The sequence below is a fragment of the Mercenaria mercenaria genome, chromosome 13, assembly GCF_021730395.1.
Source record: "Mercenaria mercenaria strain notata chromosome 13, MADL_Memer_1, whole genome shotgun sequence".
In the NCBI taxonomy this organism is placed as follows: domain Eukaryota; kingdom Metazoa; phylum Mollusca; class Bivalvia; order Venerida; family Veneridae; genus Mercenaria; species Mercenaria mercenaria.
The window spans coordinates 48,589,982-48,608,923 of NC_069373.1; the positions used below are offsets into that span (position 1 = coordinate 48,589,982).

Here is an 18,942-nt window from a genome sequence, read left to right on the forward strand (position 1 = left end):
GTTACAGATATGAATTTTGATTAAAAACAAAATGGCTGCCGCATCGCTAGGGTAATTAAAACAAGTCAGATTATAAGCCCAAGCTATAGATATCATTTCCGAGATAAAAAAAAATAGTGTTTTCTTGCCGCTCTCATTTTTCCTATCTAATTTAGGTTCGTGAAGTTAGTGGAGATTATATAGAAGAACAGTAACTCTGTATGGCACAGTCGCGATTGACAGGTTGAAATGTTGTTTTAGCTAAACAGTTAAATCATCGAAAAGCAAAGGAATTAACACATTTGTAAGACAGCAGTTTGTTGTAGGATCATTTAATCTACCTGCAAGATAAAGGAGTTAACAGGAAACGGGACTAAAGCCAAAGTTTTAAGACATTTCTGACATCGTGTAATCTGATGATTTTTGGAAAGGATGGAACGTAAAAGTTTTTCAAAACCTGTTCATAACCTGTACAAATGAGCTCCTGTGTTTTGTGATTCTGTCAAAATACAGTTCATTTTGCATTTTATGACTAGAATCAAAGCATGAGATTTTAGGATTCCAGTCTGCACTGTAACTGTAAGTAGCTTTATTAACATAAAAATTATGTCAATCAGTACAGCGAGGATGTAAAAGGTAGTCGGCAAGATAAAATCGTTACACTGCTTGTTGGTGACAGGATACGGGATATACGCTGTCTCGAAAGTCCATATCAGCCTCGAGCTTCGCTCTCGCCTGATATGGATTTCCTCGACAGCGTATATCCCGTATCCTGTCACCAACAAGCAGTGTAACTAAAAGTACCAACAAAATCATATGCTGTGTATGCATTTTCCTGATGATAAAATGGCATTTGTCAGATGTAATATTTGTCATTATGCTTCTAGATATCGTTCGAGCTGAAAAGTCAAATATTTTGTTATTTCATGGGAAGCACTCCATTTGTATAATGATATAGATAAACTCTTTGCTCGGAGACATATCTTCCACTGTGAGGATTATTTACATAATAATAATAATAATAATAATAATAATAATAATAATAACAATTGCTACAGAAACATAAAGTATAAATATAGGTAATGCACATGTTTCTGTTCACTAGTAAGATTGCTTTTCTACACTTAATGCAATAAACAAAGTGTTTATTTACACATGTAAACAGTGTGTACTTATTTAAATGATTTTATGGGAACATAAACTAATATGAAATTTGGATCTAATATACCTTTAAAGAGGCACAATTTTGCATTAAAACATCTCAGCGAATCCAACGAACTGTTTTTGTGTTATAAATCAATGAAACAAAGCTTTGTTCAAAGAAATGAAAAATATCTTTTGTTTTAGAATAGAATATCAGGTAACACATGTAAGCTGTACATATATACTGCTTAAAATTGAAGATGATTATACGATTTTAACTAGTGTGAAATGTTTAGGAAATTTTTCTCTGTAATTTTCCTTTATTTGTCCTTGGTGTTATATTAAACATGGTTCCATGAATCAAAACATTTAAAATTATAAATTTATAAATAAATAGTGCCTACATGTATAGAAAACTAACTAACTTGTTCAGTTTCTGCAGTTTACACCTGTTTGATTCCATTATGATGCAAACAATTATGTTCTTCATTGTATAAACTTTTAACTATAATTCTTGTAGAGGCATAAGTCTACACACATTTTATGCAGATGTGATTATGCATCACAGTTAAAGAACAATCGTCGAAGCTTTTAATACATTATTCTTGTTATATTTCCTTACAAATCAGCTCGATTTTTGTTTGGCTTCGTAACTTTTTGAACATGATTTTATACACATTTGATTTTCCTTTTCAAAAACGCAGTAGCAACGTAACTTGCCACAAAAACAACTTCCGATGATGACGTTAGGATGCAGAAATTCTTTACTTCTCAAATAATTATGAGTGAAATATTGAAAGCATATATTTAAAAGAAGCATGAATGGCTAAACTTACACCGATTTTCTTAATTTTAGATATAGGAATTGATATACTTATTATGATATATTCTTTCAATATGTATTGGTACACTTGATATATTACAGTCATACTATATGTATTGATAATTACATACGATGGGTATTGTTATGTTAAATTCATACGACAGGTACGGTATACTCATTATGTTAAATTCATACGATAGATTGGGATGTAACTGTCATGTTAAATTCATACGATAGACTGGGATGTAACTGTTATGTGAAATTCATACGATAGGTATTGATTTGATTATCACGTATAAAAGAATTCATTGCCACGTATTCAGCCGGTTTCGTTCAAAACGATCTTTTAAAAATCTGAAAATTCTGACATAATTTGTTTAATTAGCCGTTGCCATGGGAAAACACATCGCTAAATTTCTACCAGCCATTTGAAAAGCGAGTTCTTATTTAACTTCAGTGCTCTAACATGGTCAAAAAGTTTGAAAGGTAAATTGAGGATGGCAGAGAATACGAAAGATTTTTAAAGTATTCTGATCATTTTAGAATTGAAAGTTATTCGGTTTTGCACTAACTGTTTTAAACTACTGGTACTTTGCACATCTTGTTCGCAAACAATGAAAACAAAATTAAAGCTATGTTTACACACTTACCTTTGAATTCGAAAAGATTAATTTGATAACAAATACACATCAGAAACACACTGCACACTAAGACCCACAGTCCTTTTTGCATCATAATCTGAGAAAACAATCAGAAAATGTTGTTACAATCGTGACGCAATCCTACATTATAATCTTGATTCAGTTACTTTCAGGGCTATTGAATACCCTGAAATCCCGAACATAAGCCGGTTTTGAAAATATGCCGGTCTCGAAAAAAAAGCAACCATTTTACTACAGGCAATAAGGGTTCATAAATAAGCCACACTCAAAAATAAGCTATCCATATTTTTTGGTATTAGAAATAGTATCAATGGCCTTGTTTTGTAATGTGACACAACTTTCCGTTTAAATTTTCTCGTAAATCTCCTACGGTTTTGTTTTGGCGTTTCCATTGTTTTTAATCAGCAGACAGTCACCTTGTTAAACACAACATGCCTATGTCTACAATGCTCAGTGCAGCTGGTTAAATTGATGACACAATGTTAGTTATTCATACCCGTTGGGCGATTAAATCATAGGTATATTGTTTGTTAGGCCAGACAGAACTCTTTAATGGGTAATTATCAGCTAGCATCCGATTATTTTCATTAAGAAATTGTAACAAAACAGGTATGTCAGAAGTATGTGTTTACCGACGTCGATGTATTTACAAAAATGCAAAAAACATGACATCCGTATCTGCAGTATTTTGGTACCCGAAAATACACCGGATTTTATACCGTTACCGGATATATGTACTCAAAAGTTCGCCGGTATTTTAAAGATACTTTACATTTAACGATAAGAAAATAAAACCAAAACTAACATCAATACACAAAATCCGATCTAAACACTTTATATGCATCTGTTCACAACGAAGCACTGACCCTGAGGACTATGTATGGGAAAATATAATAGTGAACTAAGTGTTGACTGAAAAAGGGCGATATTTATTTTGCCGAACAATACCTTAACAAATATATATTTTAACATATCTGGGAGAAAAATACCGCCGAAAAATACCTTAACAAATATATATTTTCACATATCTGGGCGAAAAATACCGCCGAAAAATACCTTAACAAATTCATATTTTCACATTTCTGGGCGAAAAATACCGCCCTTAACAAATAGATATGTTCTCATACCATACAGCCCAATACCATAACAAATATATATATTCACATATTAGGGCGGATAAAACCGCTGAAAGCATATCAAGGAAAGTAGATGAATTTATATAATAAGAGAAATCTTTCAGAATTAGAAAACTGTCACTTGAAAGAGGAGATGGAATGGGAGGTGGTGGTAAGATAAAACCAAAAATTAACCAAAATACAATTAAAGAAAGGAGCGTGCTATTCACTCTTGAATGTTGACGAAGAAGAAAGATGCCGTTTCCCGATCACGTGATAAAAGGAATTTACCGTAGTACATAAATTAACATAATTCTGAATGGGACCGATTCGCCCAAATGTACAATAATGACACAGATAATTTTATCTACCTATAAAATTCATCAAGATATAAAAACGTTGTAGAAAGTATACATTGAAGTTTCAGAGTTAGACATGGCCATTCACAAATTTAATTACACGTCCAATAAAAGTTTACGTACGATATATAGAACATTTAACTCTTCGTAGTAACCTTTATTTAATTAGATTACAATTTAGAAATTTGTTTTACAACATTTTATTAACTGGGGACCATACGCCGCTTTTCATGGAATTACACTAGTGTAGCATTGAAGGTTCGATGTGCACCGCCGTATGAACACATCTGCGGATATCTCTAAATTGTTTTTTGTACTTTTAGCATGTGTAAATGTTGTTCTGCTCAACCCGGGGCTAGAGGGCGTGGACGGTAGCATGCATTTCCACTACCGTCCATGAACAGGCTCAATCAAACCGAGCCTGCAACATTTTCGTTTTTGTTGTGTTGAGCGACCTGTGGAGTTTCCACTTTTTCTATTTTATGTATAATAATCATGTTCTTTATATACAAAAATGTATTGCAACAATTATTACTTAAATTAAAGAAAAATGCCATGAAAATATCTCGATGTCAAATCCACACGTTTAAAAAGAAATGGATTTAAATACTCTAATGGATTTTTCCGTGTTGTATTTCTCTATTTATGCTATGACACCGCAAGAGTGTATCATGTATAAGAGCCAATACGCACCGGTTACTGAATTAACTGAAAACAAAAACTAGTATTCTTTTAAATGCATGCTTTCAAAATAGAAAAGACATTCTTGTGCATTAAAATAGAATGTGCGTTTACTTTAATCAAGGACGAATACTGACATAAAGATTTACGACTTTATTTAATGTAATGTTTGCTTTGATTCTGTTACAGTTACTGGAACAGACCCGCAGAGAGAGTAGAAACTACTTTCACCCTAGGTTGCTCCAATTACACGGTTAAAAGTTAAAAGAAATTTCTTATCTTATTTTTCTTACATTTATATAAAAGTGTGTATTATGCTAATAAATAAGAAACTCGAGACACTGTTTACCTAACCAGTTACTGGAACAGACCAGGAGAGAGAGTAGAAACTACTCGCACCCTAGGTGGCTCCAATTACATGGTAATTGAAGTGATGGCCAGTTTACCAGCATGCAGTCAATAAAAGCAATAAATCACATGTAACAGTGTTGATAAGCTAAGGCCAGATTTTCCTTGAAGCAGGAATTAATGAATAATATGTATAAAATAATAGTGTGCTGTTTACAGTGAAGGCATGTACATTTAACTGCATGTCTTTTAAAGTTGCCCATTCTTTTTTCAGGAAACTTGATACTGTATATGGATATAAGAATTAATCAACACCCACGTTAATAAATTTGTGCACAAATAGTTAAAAACTATTACAATAAAATGGGTCTTATCATTAGAATATAATTCAAAGCAAGCACAGACTATATTTTATCACGAAATTTTCTAATTTGAAGACAATATTGAAAATATTTATGTTATCCAATTATCTTGCTGTGTATGACTATCTGTCTGTCCATCAGTCAAATAACGTAGATCATACTGCGAGTTTTTAAATCTGTTTTTACATATTAAAACCGTTTTATATGAATCATTATACTTGAATCATGTTTGCCTGTCTGTTTGTCTGTCACTAAAGATGGAATATGCAATAGCGTGTTCTTGAAATCGAAAAGTATCCTGTGACAACTAGCAAGAGCTAAAAAGAACCAATTCAGATTGGACCAGATGTTGTTAACTATGCATGTTGATGTACCATGTAGGGGTCTTTAATAACATTATTTTCTGTTCTGTTCTGTTATTATTAAATATTTAGACCAACAATGTTCCATATTATATAATTATAAGAAAGTTTAAAAACTTTGCAATTTCAAATGTGTTGCTATGTCTATTATCAGAGAGAATCTGAATGTTTTGACAAGATACGTAAAAAATTCTTATTACATGTTTCAAGAATAGAGTATAAATAATTTAAGGCGTTGACTTTATTGCATTTCTTTTTTTCTTTCTGAAATGGGTTGGTTCTTCAATAAGCTGTTCTAGATTAAACTGTTGCGTGATGGAAAGAATGTTTCTGTGTGGAGTTGGACATAGAGCATTGTAGTTGAAATCTCCAGTGATTATTATATCCGAGATGTTTGTGAAGGAAGTGGGATAAAACTGGTAGGAAACCGTGGTATCGATACGTGTACATGACGGCATGTTTTGGCAATGATTTCGTGGTCACGTGATTGAAAGGGTGGATAGCATGAATTCAAGGAAAGCCGTCATAGGAATGTGGATAAAATTAGGATAACTTTTATAGCTTACAACCCCGAATGAGACATAAAGGATAAGGAAGCATGGGACAGGAGTTATGTACCTGAGGCAAGTAAGAAAAAGTGTACAGAAAAATAGAAGTATATTTAGGAAGAAGTTACTGTAGTAGATGAGATGTTATCAGTGAGGGAAAACTCTAGTATTGAAAGCAGGCCTCCTTGAAAACGTCATTTGTCAATTTAGTAAAATGGTAAGGACAATTTTGTTCAGACTTATTATCTGGTCGCAATGTTATTGCTAAAGTGAATGCTGTTTCGGCACTACGTTCAGATTGAGAAGAATTCTATGGACAAATTATGAAATAACACAAATAACGTACAAAAAAGTTTCACACAAATCATAAAAGTGAACATATTTACATCCAAGTACAGTCTTGAAAACATTCTTATTCATGTGAAGAAAGACGGTAACTAACAATCAACATTTACATTTGCTATCATATAACCTAGTTAAAGGAAACATATATTTTAGAATTTGTCAATATTCCTAATGGTAACAAATTAGTGTATACAGTGGCGCCTGCGTGTTTGTTCCCCGAGTTTGCGTGAAAACGCGAGCAACACGCGTGTTGAAGGCAAAACGTCAAACATGTTGCACGGTTAGAAACGCGTGCATAAACGCGAAACAGTTAGTGCGCATGTTCAGCGTGCAGCGTGCGCTGCCGCGCAAATAAATGTTCTCATGCGCATGCCCAGCGTGCCAAACCGAGAAGGTTAAATGCGCATGCCCAGCGTGCAAAACCGAGCAGGTTAAATGCGCATGCTCAGCGTGCTACGGATTTCTTTAAAAGGTGCATGGATTCATCGTCTTACGTTCTGGTTTGAAAGTCTATGTCTTGCAAATTGTATTTTTGATTTGAAAGTTTACTTTTTGATCATTTCCGTAAAGCATTTTTGGTAAACGGTATACCCGAAAAGTACTGTAAACAGGATCTACGCCAATGCTGCCTACGTCATAAAATGGCGGCAGTTCATGGCGCCGCTGCATGTCAAAGCGGCGACACTGAAATTACATTGCCAAGGATTGGATTCACCCTCCATCAGTAAGGTGTTGAAATGTAAAATTATAGTTAAGCTTGACTTTATTGAGCACTATTACAGTATGATAAACATAAACAGACCTGATAAATGTAAAATATATATCTCTCATAATTTCAAAATTATTCGGGCATTTTATAGATCTAATTAAGATGTTGAAAGATTTTTAATACAAGCGCGCAGCAGATGTAATTACAATCAGGTTGACTAACAGTGATGACTACACTTTAACATGACCGTAACGACTATTGAGGCAACCGAGGCAGTTGCCTTGTTCAATTTTTCTGCCTCCTCTGCCTCGGTCGATTTTCTGCCTCAGTTGCCTCGATAGATTGCAAGGCAACTATTTTTGGTATCCACGTTTTGTTTTGCCTTAGCTGTGTGAATTTCCAGCCTTTCTTCAAGAATCTGATCTCGGTTTGGAAAGTATTATTCGAGTAGATGTGTTATAAAAAAAATAGCATATATCTACGACGTCACAACTTTGTGACGTATGTGAGATATGTCAGTATCGTACTACAGTTGTTCAAAGTGCGCATTTCAGATTAGTGTTTTCAATATTCTCTAGGCTCAGCATCATCTGAAAATACCAGCCTGTAGAGGTCACTCCCGGGTGCCCAGCGTGGCACACTCACTCTGCTGATTGCGCTAAGTAACATTTACAATCAAAGTCTAAATATAGTGGATAAAAAATCGAAAGAAGCAATGATTAGATCAGGCGAGAGTTTAAAGCTACTGCCAGTGTTTACGCATATATTAGTAAACTGTATTTTTGTAGATTTGTAAATTTCAGAAGTAAATACAGGGCTGTAGCTTGACTAATTTGTTTGATCTTAAATATCACATACTTCAATTTCCTCCCCTCAATAAAAACTGTTATAAATCATTGCGCAAATTATTGCATCTATTTCGGACTCCTACTTACGAGGACATGTTTCATAAATATAAGATCTCGATTTTTCAGTCGTCCAGTCATTCAGTTAGAATTTTCTACTTTTTAATGTTATTTTTAAGGTAACTTGACATGAACAACCAAGATGGCGTCACAAAATTGAGGTTGGTCACATTATTTACTCGTATAGACGATATGCTGCTACAGAGGTCTAAAGATGCATTTTAATCATTTAATACACATATATACAATTGTAAAAATGCATCTAATTTATAAAATTATAAAGTCAAATGTTCTGAAACTCACCATGAAAACTAGTCAATTTTTGTGCGCATTCTGCGGAAAAGTTATGTATCCAAACTGAAAATAATTTATATCCTCATATCTTTGAATATGTCCTTCAGGTGCTCCACCTATATAGAAAAGAACTTATCCTTATATTTTCTATGTGTATTTTAAATGATTAAAATGCATCTTTAGACCTCTGTAGCAGCATATCGTCTATAGGAGTAAATAATGTGACCGACTCAGATTTCGTGACGCCATCTTGGTTGTTCATGTCAAGTTACCTTAAGCTAGTTCAGTGAGTGATAAAACATTCGGTTTCATATGCATATCTGAAACTATGGAATACGGTCAAGGTGAATGTTTTATATTTACCTTATGCAGATTTTGGTACCCCTAATCCTGCAGCTTAGTAAATATTACACAATTGTCACTCATATAATATTTTTTGTTGCAGTCGCGCACTTTAATTTCACTGTAAATGTTCACCGTGCTCAAATTTAGATGATACCATACTGGTTTATGCCAAAATAAGTTTTCCCACTATTGCAAAAAGTGGATGACAGATAAACATAATTTGATATCCTTTCGTGATCCTTTTATCATTCAGACACGTCAATGAAGAAATATAAGTAATCTTCAAAAGATTTATCAGATATAATGGCGCTCAAAATATGTTTACTGTGTAAAAATATCCGATACATTTGTATCATAATCAAAACATTGTGGCTAAATGCAAAAAAAGTATTTACAATACAATGGAAAAATTGCTTTTATATGTAAATAGCGAAATGAATAGTGCAATTTAAGTATTTTGTGTTTCAGTTGCTTGGATCACATTACTATGTTATATGCATATAAGCTGCAGCGTCATTGCATTTGTAAAACAAAATGAGCAAAAGCTGTTGACTGCTGCCTTATAATGATATTAAGAGACAGAAACTTCTTGTTGCACGTTTATAGTTACCATTACTTAAAAATTGTACGGATATTTTATGCTAATAAAAAGCTATGATACTAGAATAGCTGCTTAATTAATACCTATGGTGACCGCTACGGCCGGATCTATACCTGTATCGCAGTTTAACATTAAATGTGTGACAAAAAGTCTCTTTGAATCTTTATTTCATCTTACACCTCATCCCTTCATAAATTTCATTTATTAAATTTCTGTTTATATATATATATATATATATATATATATATATATATATATATATATATATATATATATATATATATATATATTCGAAAAATGACGATATGTCTGTGCGTATGTTAGTATGTTGAGTCACGTGCCATCCATGTGCATTATAGATCTACTCCGGTCATACTGGCCAGTCGCTTTCCGAAGAAGCTACAAGTTATATTTCTTTTCCCTTGGGGAGATTCAACTGACCTGCACAAAGAGAAGTGGATTCCCTTTTTCACATCCTCCCGCCAAATAGCTTCAGAATTGGTTGCGCTACGCTTTGACCCGGTATATATGTCATATAATAGGCGTGTTAAAACGTACCAAATAGCTATTACCAAACATTCACAAGGATTGCATTTTTCATTTGTTTAACATTCGGATCCCGTGACCTCGTTCTCTCCAGTATACGTTCCCATCAACCATAGGAACCTGGGTTGGCCGGAAAATTGTTTGCCACTTTATAATGTGTAGCGTCTCGGCAAACCTCTCTGCCATCGCTGGAACGCCGTGCTGCAATACTCGAAACGTCGGCCCTGATCACGATGGTTCACTCTCATATGCCGTGGACCATTTATTCGTCTCCTGCTGTCGTAGAAACACGGTATCACCATGTTGGATCTTATGATGGCTGTCTCTGGAACGTCGTCTGTTTTCTGACGACGTTCTAGCGTTGATCAGCCGTTGTGATATGTTGTTCCATTTCTTGGGCATCAATGGTTGTTGGTGTGGTGTCTAGTTTTTCTCTGACTTTGCGTCTCATCTGTGCTCTGAAAGGACTAACCCCTTTCGCTATTTGCTTCGTTTTATTGTCTAATACACTTTTAATGCTGTCTTCTCTTATTCTCATGTCGTTTGGCTATTTCAAGTTTTCGTCGAGCTTTAACTGCAGCATGCCTAATTCAATCAATGTCTTCTTTCCCAGCAACGGTGGTGAGTTGATTCTACCTTGGATAGCAATAAACTTCGTCTGTACTCCTCGTGTCCGGTTACGCACGGTGGTTGTGAATTCTCCTTTGACAGGTAAAGAGTTTTGTAAGGTATTTAGTTTCAATTTACTTTCAGTGAGATATGTATATATTTTCGTGTGTTCTGTGTCGGTATGCTCTGTATTGATATTCGTCCATGACGTTCACATCAGCCCTACTGTCTGGTTCAACTTCCACGTGTACATCGTTTAACATAACTGGAACCGTTTTCGAATGGTCACTTATAGTCCGTATTTGAACATTCCTGATGTTCTGTAAATGATTCACTGCATTTTGGAAGAATTCTTCATCGGAACTCGATTCACTTCCGTATTCCCTACATTCATTCTCTGAATCTCCTTCTGTCCTTCTTACATCTCGTACCTGTCCTGGCTGTCGTTTGCCACGTCTATCACGCCTAGTATTCCGGTCCTCGCTATATTCACGCGTATGAATGTTCTGCTGCATTGTAACGCTAACACATTATAAAGTGGCAAACAATTTTCCGGCCAACCCAGGTTCCGATGGTTTGTGGGAACGTATATTGGAGAGAACGAGGTCACGTGACGCACGGGGAAATGCTGATCAGACGGATCGTATACGAGAGAGGAGGGCACGTGATGTACGGGGAAATAATAACCAGACGGATGTACCTAGGCGTGAGCTGATAATAAGCAGACGACAGATTCCACAGAGGAACAGACAATTACCAGCAAGATATCGGAACTAAACGCTTATGACAGTAAGACATACGTGTGAAACTTAAAAAAAAGAAGTTTAAATTAAGAAAGGCAAGTGATGATTATGGTAACACTCAAACGATTGTGAAAAGCAGTTAAATGAAATGTGAATAGACGCTTTGCAGGTGACACCTAGTGAGTTTAGTTTTTAACATTTAGTGCAAAAGTTTTAAATTTTTAATTCACGTAAACTGAATTTCAATTTTAGTTAAATTAGGTAACTCTTATATTTGTTAATCATTTCATTATTTGTTAATTCTTGTTATTTCTAATTCTGTGTCTTTTTAAAGAAATGGAGAGATGTTATATCTTGATGCGCTTATATGTACGTCAGTATTACGCGACGTCTTTTAACGTCGCGTCTTTGTATATACATGTCAACGTCATATCCGTTTTGTATGTTTTGATCTTATTATTATTAAATCTCAGAAGTGTTAGCTGCTCTTGTTTTTAGTCTTAACAGTTTACACCATTTGCTGTCAACGGAGGTGTTGTCATCAGTTCTTGAAAATATGAAATTTTCATGTTGGTTTTACCAGTTCTACGGTAGGTACTGTACCTCATTTTACTTTTTCAATATATATTCCATTTTTATATATAAGCCTCCTAATAGTTATAACAATGCTAATAGGGGCGTAGATGTAACTGTGTAAGGGAAACTGTTTTTCAGAACTTCAGAAGTGACAACTTAATCAAATTTGAAGGGTAAGAGTGTGAGGTGTATGATCATAATATTATTCGACAAAAATGATAATAACTTAATGAAAGGTCTACAAATAATTTCATTGGATGTGGCTCGGGTCTGAGTCATTTAATAACTCGACGTTCAGATTCTTTTATATTTGTGACGGGCAATCTAAACGTCAAAACTTTGAAGTACTAAAATAATGTCAGATATATCATGTATTTATTACAATACACAGCACACAGCCATATAATGTTATTTCACTTGTGTATAGTGCATTTTATTTGACCTGGCGGGGCGTTGTTTCGCGACGGTCCACTACATTTTTGTGCAGGGTATGTAGTACATGTAATCAATGTAGCGTTGAATTTTAGTCGTTGGTTACCGAAGATTACGGAATTAAACAGTTATATTGCTCAACCTGTTTTGCTCGTTTTTTGAGATTTCCATTATTTGCATAAGTCAGAGTTTAACTCCGCCCCGCCAGGTCGAATAAAACGGACTATAGACACGGTAAACGTTAATCGTATATAGTACATATATAGGTTTAAATCACCAGAAAATTCGTAATTTTGTATAGTATTTAATATTTTTTACATAAATAAATCAGGAATTGAATCCCTTTTCGATAAATGTAAGTTTTATAAACAAATTTGAATTTATGGCCAATTCGTGAAACTTTATCGGAAATTGCTTCAACTATTTTGGTCTTTCGAGTGTTTGATGCATGTTGGGATATTGCCCATATGAAAAAAAAATATCTCAGTATTTCCTAGGATTGCGTCAAATTAGTTGGACAAGCTCGGATCTCTACTCTAGACTCAAAGTCTAGAATTCCGGTACTGTAATCAAACTGTTTTATTATGTACTGTATGTCATGGTATAGGAATTGCATATTAAAACAGGGAGAAAGTGTGTAAGCAGCCGGGTAGCTCAGTCGGTAGAGCATCAGAACGGTATCCTGAGGCCCCTGGTTTGAGTCCCGGTCTGGCTGCACATTTTTCTCACCCTGTGACATGTATTACCAGTGTGTAAAGTAAATGCTAGAAAAGGTTATGTCATAGAATTGTCATTACAAGTTGTTTTTGTAAATATTTTATTTATAATTAGCTCTCGCTCAGGTTTGAGGTATACTAAAATATATACTTTTATCTGTAGAATAGTCTTAATTGAATAAAGATGCAAGTCCCTCAATGAAAAGGAATGTAAAATTCTTTTTTTAAAGCCTTACTTGATTACAGGCTGATAGATAAAATCTATAACTCAGTGTAACTACCATTTGTTGCCATACTGTACATTTGTTTTGATTGAATATTAACATTTTGGCTTACTAGGTTAAATGTATATGTGATGCAGTTTTGTCGGTTTTTTTTTTTTTTTTTTTTTTTTTTTTTTTTGTTAATAGATGTGAGTGCCATTCCACATCTGAGCACTGTATGGTCTGGCAGCAAAATAAAGAAATAAAGATATATTCAAATGGATCTTAATTGTGCCGTGTCTCACATCTGACATCATACAAGAAAAGGGTATAAATTCATATTATATCTTTAACATACTTTTACATTGTAAATTGCAGAACAGATCAGAACAGAACCGGGGGTTTAAGTTATGCCTACAGGATAAGTTTAGTATAGTCTTATCGCAGGATAACTTTCTCAACACTGTGGAAGTGCACCTAATTTCACCTAATTTCATTTAATATGTATAACTACACCATGGCACTGCCTTAAAATTCAAGTTTCTCTCAAAAGTCTACTATAGTTCTAAGTAAAGGGACGAGTAAAACTACACTGTGGTACTGCAATGAAATTCGTTTTTCCTGGAAGCGTCTACTTTGGTACTTATTTGCAGAGTAAACATTTAGTTAAGTGTATTTATTAAAGACAGGCTTTAAAATATTCGTGTCAGCAGATGCCGATTCTGCATATCATTAGAAGTTTCAAGTTTATATCAGAGAAAAAAAGTAGGACTAACGAGGAAGGTTGTTGAACATTTGGTTGAACCGTATAGTGTTTCTTTGGCACATGCGTTCCTTGCCAGCTCAACCCATCTTTGTGGGTCTTTAATATAGGGCGGAAATTCTGGCCATATGATTTGACACCACAGAAATTAGTCCGACAGAAGGATGATTCGGTTAGGACATTAAACTATGGATAGCATATGACACGTCAAATCAAAGATGGAAAGATGGATTCAAGGCAAGTCTACAACTTGAATACATGTTGCAATCCCGTTCCTAAAGACCAGAATACAAGTAAATCCTGAAGGAAACTGGAAAGAGAGTGTATATCCTTGTACACTCGCTATTGCTGAATTGGGCGTGGGTAGGTATGATAACGTCCAAAGTAGCTACACCGTACAAAGACCAAGCGTTAGGTGGTGGACCTATTTCTTATGGATTTCTGATTTCTGATGAACAGTTACGTTATGGACAAAAACATTAGGCCAAGGGTTAAGCACCAAACATTCCAGATGACCATTATGGTATTGCGCCAGGTGTAGGCTGCATATTTCTGAGCTCCTAAGTTTTGACTGTTTTCAAGTGTTCTGCTTTATGTAGAATATTGAATTTTGCAGTTGTGTGCAGAAAATAGCTAGGATTGTGCTTTTGTGTTTATTTCTCGGATTCATTTTGTGCTTTTTGAGAAATTTAGATTTTAAAAGCAAAAGTTGTATATATTGTGACATTTTATACATGTGCATTTTACCTACAGCAATGATGAGTGAACACGTATTAATGCGAATTAAATATGAAAGATCAACATTATACACTATTGGAAAATCAGTGACTGCCCAGGGTAGTCGACCTAATCCTATTGTCATAGAACAAACAAAGCAATTACGGATTCAGAAATACAAATGAGAAAAGAGAGGTGGTCAGAATCGTGTGAGAAGGACATGGGATAATAATCAAGGAGTGAAGGAAAATAATTTGCAAACTTTACCACAAGGAATTCCCGCTGTGATTCAAACAAGATGCTGCTCAAATAGGAATAATAATAAAATTAATATGAATAATATTACAAAGATAAAATGTGAATCTCTAGGAATGAAGGGGGCAATTAGCCGGATATGCCTCCGTGGTCCACTCGAATGTAGTCCATATCAATTTATAGTGCAATTTTCCCGCCTAGTCAAGGCCATTTTCATGCCAGATATAAGCTTTACTGATGCTTGATTTTAAAAAGGAATGTCCGCAGATGATTTTAAGCTACATTATATGCTTCAAAAATTGATTGGAAGCTGCTTTGTATAATGAAAGTGAAAGTAGGTATTTCCTGATATCTACCTAGGGTCACACATTAAACCGGAATCCACCTAAAAACCGGAATGCACCGGAATACACTTTCTATAACCGGAATACACCTGTATTTTTTTAATTAAAGGCATTTTTGAAGGTTTTTTGATATAATTCAATCATATATATCACAAATAATCAACATACCAAAGGAAAATACAATACGTTCACGCAAAACTATTTTATAAGAGATTGAAATTCGGCGATCGCGCGGGAAATTATCAGAACCGAAATACACCCGTATTTCTTCAACAAATGCTATTTTTGAAGTGGTTTATTACTGAATTCAAAAAAATATGTCATAAATAATTAATTTTCAAAATGAAATTAAAATTCTTTTGCACATTACGTTTTGTACAAGATTGAAAATCGGCGAAAGCACTGGAAATGTGCGTATGCGTAAATGAATTTCCATGCCCTAAAATTCTCTAATGTACACCCGTATTTCTTAAATAAATCGTATTTTTAGGGTTTATGACAGAATTCAATCATATGTAAAATAAATAATTAATTTTTGAAAGGAAATTAAAATGCGCAAAACGTTTTATACGTTGTTGAAAATTTGTTGAGCACACGGGAAATTTGCGCACTCTTGGATGAACCACAATCGCCATAATTTTGTTAGATTTTAACTTAGGTAGGTAAATTTCTTTCAAGTTTCGATTTTTTCGTTCAAATTATTTCAAAATAGTCTTTTTATGCTATTCCATTATGAAATGCATGTTTATCAGCTTCTTTAATTTGTTATTAAAAGCGAATGTGCATAAACTGACAGGTAAATGTGTCAAACGATAATAGCGGATATCCTACCTCTATGACCGATTTGCCCTCAAGGAATTTACATTATTGTTTAAGATAAATATCTCAAAAGTATTTATAAAATATACATGTACAAAGATGCATTTAAAACCGCAACGACATCATATTGCTTTATTTAAAATCACATTTCTATTTACGTTCACGAGGTCACGTAACCTGCCACACTAACAGAAATCTACGCAATATTAGCGTTTTCATCACGTGTCTCGGTCACGTGACCATGGTTTCACTGCATTATGGTCAACCCCATATTTTTTGGGTATATTTTGATTGCCTAAGGACAAACCTTCAAGACAAGGGTAGTCTCGCAGGAAGTGAAAGGCTAGAAATCTTGATAAAAATATGTTATAAGTTGTTAATTTTATACAGAAAATAGTAGCGGAGGCATTTAATACCTTCATACCTAAAATGAAAAATTCGCACTTCGTGAAAATTGCTTCAACCGATGTAAAACTGGTACTTTCTGATCAGAATTGAGCAAAAAGCACCATTTTAAGACAAACATGGCATATCATTTGCATATTTTGGGCAAATTTGAGATTTTTTTGGAAAGCAGGCACAATTCTGGTTTTTAAGGTGATTCCCCACATCTCAGTTTTGCACCAGCGACACCATTTTAGGTAAGAATGACAGAAATCGATTATTTTTCGTGTACTTCTAGCTGTTTCTTGCAAACGAATAATAGAAATAAGAAAAGTAAGGCCGTATGATACTATATTTAATGAAAAATTGGCATTATCTATGCCCCTGACACGTTTTTTGCAGGTGTGGATTGTCTGTCTGAATGGGGCATAATTCCGACAGTAGCCATTCTTTCAAACTAAAAGTTGGCAAAATCGTATGACAGTAAAGTTGGTAGGCAGCTGGTATTTGGTAGTTTAACATTCGAATAACCAACTACGTACTAGTTGCCAGTTGGTTATTCAAAATGTATAAGCAAGTCTGATTACCTTTTAAAACATAATGATGAAAAATCATTCTTATCCATGTTTTGTTCTTTAATATTCATCTTCATTTCTTAAAATGCATTCAGCATTCTCAAAAAGTACCTTGAGAGCCAGTTGCCAATTCGCGATATGTTTCAGAAAAGCTTTTTTTTCAGTCACAAATGGATAAAATCATTCAATATGACAATTTATATGTTTTTTTTTATCAATATCCGACACTTTCAACGTAAAGATCAGTCTTGGAAACACTCAGGAGAGCCAGTTGCAAATTCGTGTGTGAATAACCAACTGCCTACTGGTAGGCAGTTGGTTATTCGACATTTTATATACAGTCAGCCTTTTGGTAGAACATGATAAAAAAATTATTCTAACCCTTGTTTTGTTCTTTAATGATAATATTTATTCCTTTAAATGCATTCAGCAGTCTCAAAAGCACCAGGAGAGCCAGTTGCCAATTCGCGATATGTTTCAGAAAAGCCGATTTTTCAGACACATATAAAAAAAATAATTCAATTTTAAATATATTTCGTTCTTTTGTATCAATACCCGACACTTTCAACGTATAGGTCAGTCTTGGAAACAATCAGGAGAGCCAGTTGCCAATTCGCATGGGAATAACCAACTGCCTACTGGTAGGCAGTTGGTTATTCGACATCATACAGACAGTCATTGTTTTGGTAGAAATAACCAACTGCCTTCTTGTAGGCAGTTGGTTATTCAACATTTTACTGACAGCCATAGTTTTGGTCGAAAATGATAAAAATGTCATTCCAATCCTTGTTTTGTTGTTTTATGTTAGTATTTATTCTTTCAAATGCATTCAACAGTCGCAAAACGCACCAGGACAGCCTGTTGCCAATTCGCGATATGTTTCAGAAAAGCCGATTTTTCAGACACAAATAAAAAAATAATTCAATTTTACATATATTTTGTTATTTCGTATCAATATCCGACACTTTCAACGTATAGGTCAGTCTTGGAAACACTCAGGAGAGCCTGTTGCCAATTCGCATGGGAATAACCAACTGTCTACTGGTAGGCAGTTGGTTATTCGACATCATACAGACAGTCATTGTTTTGGTAGAACATGATAAAAAATCATTCTAACCCTGGTTTTGTTCTTTTATGTTAGTATTTTGTCTTTAAATGCATTCAACAGTCTCAAAATTCACCAGCAGAGCCAGTTGCCAATTCGCGATATGTTTCAGAAAAGCCGATTTTTCAGACACATATGCATAAAATAATTCAGTTTTACATACATTTTGTTCTTTCATATCAATATCTGACACTTTCAGCGTATAGGTCAGTCTTGGAAACACTCAGGAGAGCAAGTTGCCAATTCGAGTTCGAATAACCAACTGCCTACTGGTAGGCAGTTGGTTATTCGACATTTTACAGACAGTCTGTGTTTAGGTCAAAAATGATAAATAATTGATTCTTATCCTTGTTTTGTTCTTCAATGTTTTTTTTCCCCTTTAAATGCATTCAAAAGTCTCAAAATGCACCAGGAGAGCCAGTTGCCAATTCGCGATATGTTTCAGAAAAGCCCTTTTTTCAGACACATATGAATAAAATAATTCAATTTTACTTATATTTTGTTCTTTTGTATCAATATCCGACACTTTCAACGTATAGGTCAGTCTTGGAAACACTCAGGAGAGCCAGTTGCC

General features: G+C 34.5%; 1 protein-coding gene across 6 annotated transcripts in view; it reads right to left on the bottom strand.

Annotated features, from left to right (window-relative positions):
- LOC123528776 (uncharacterized) overlaps nt 1-18,942 on the bottom strand; it is a 75,560-nt gene that overhangs the window by 18,001 nt on the left and 38,617 nt on the right. Inside the window, exons 1-2 of one of the 6 annotated variants that reach the window (XM_053521756.1) lie at nt 8,372-8,850; nt 2,596-2,683 (exon numbers count right to left, since the gene is read on the bottom strand). In XM_053521756.1, the coding sequence (XP_053377731.1) occupies nt 2,596-2,683; nt 8,372-8,422 (139 nt within the window). In that variant the 5' untranslated portion in view covers nt 8,423-8,850. Of the gene's footprint in view, nt 1-2,595; nt 2,684-4,691; nt 4,774-8,371; nt 8,851-8,998; nt 9,153-18,942 lie in introns of those variants that run through there. The other 5 variants (XM_053521751.1, XM_053521754.1, XM_053521750.1 and 2 more) reach the window with 5 other exon arrangements.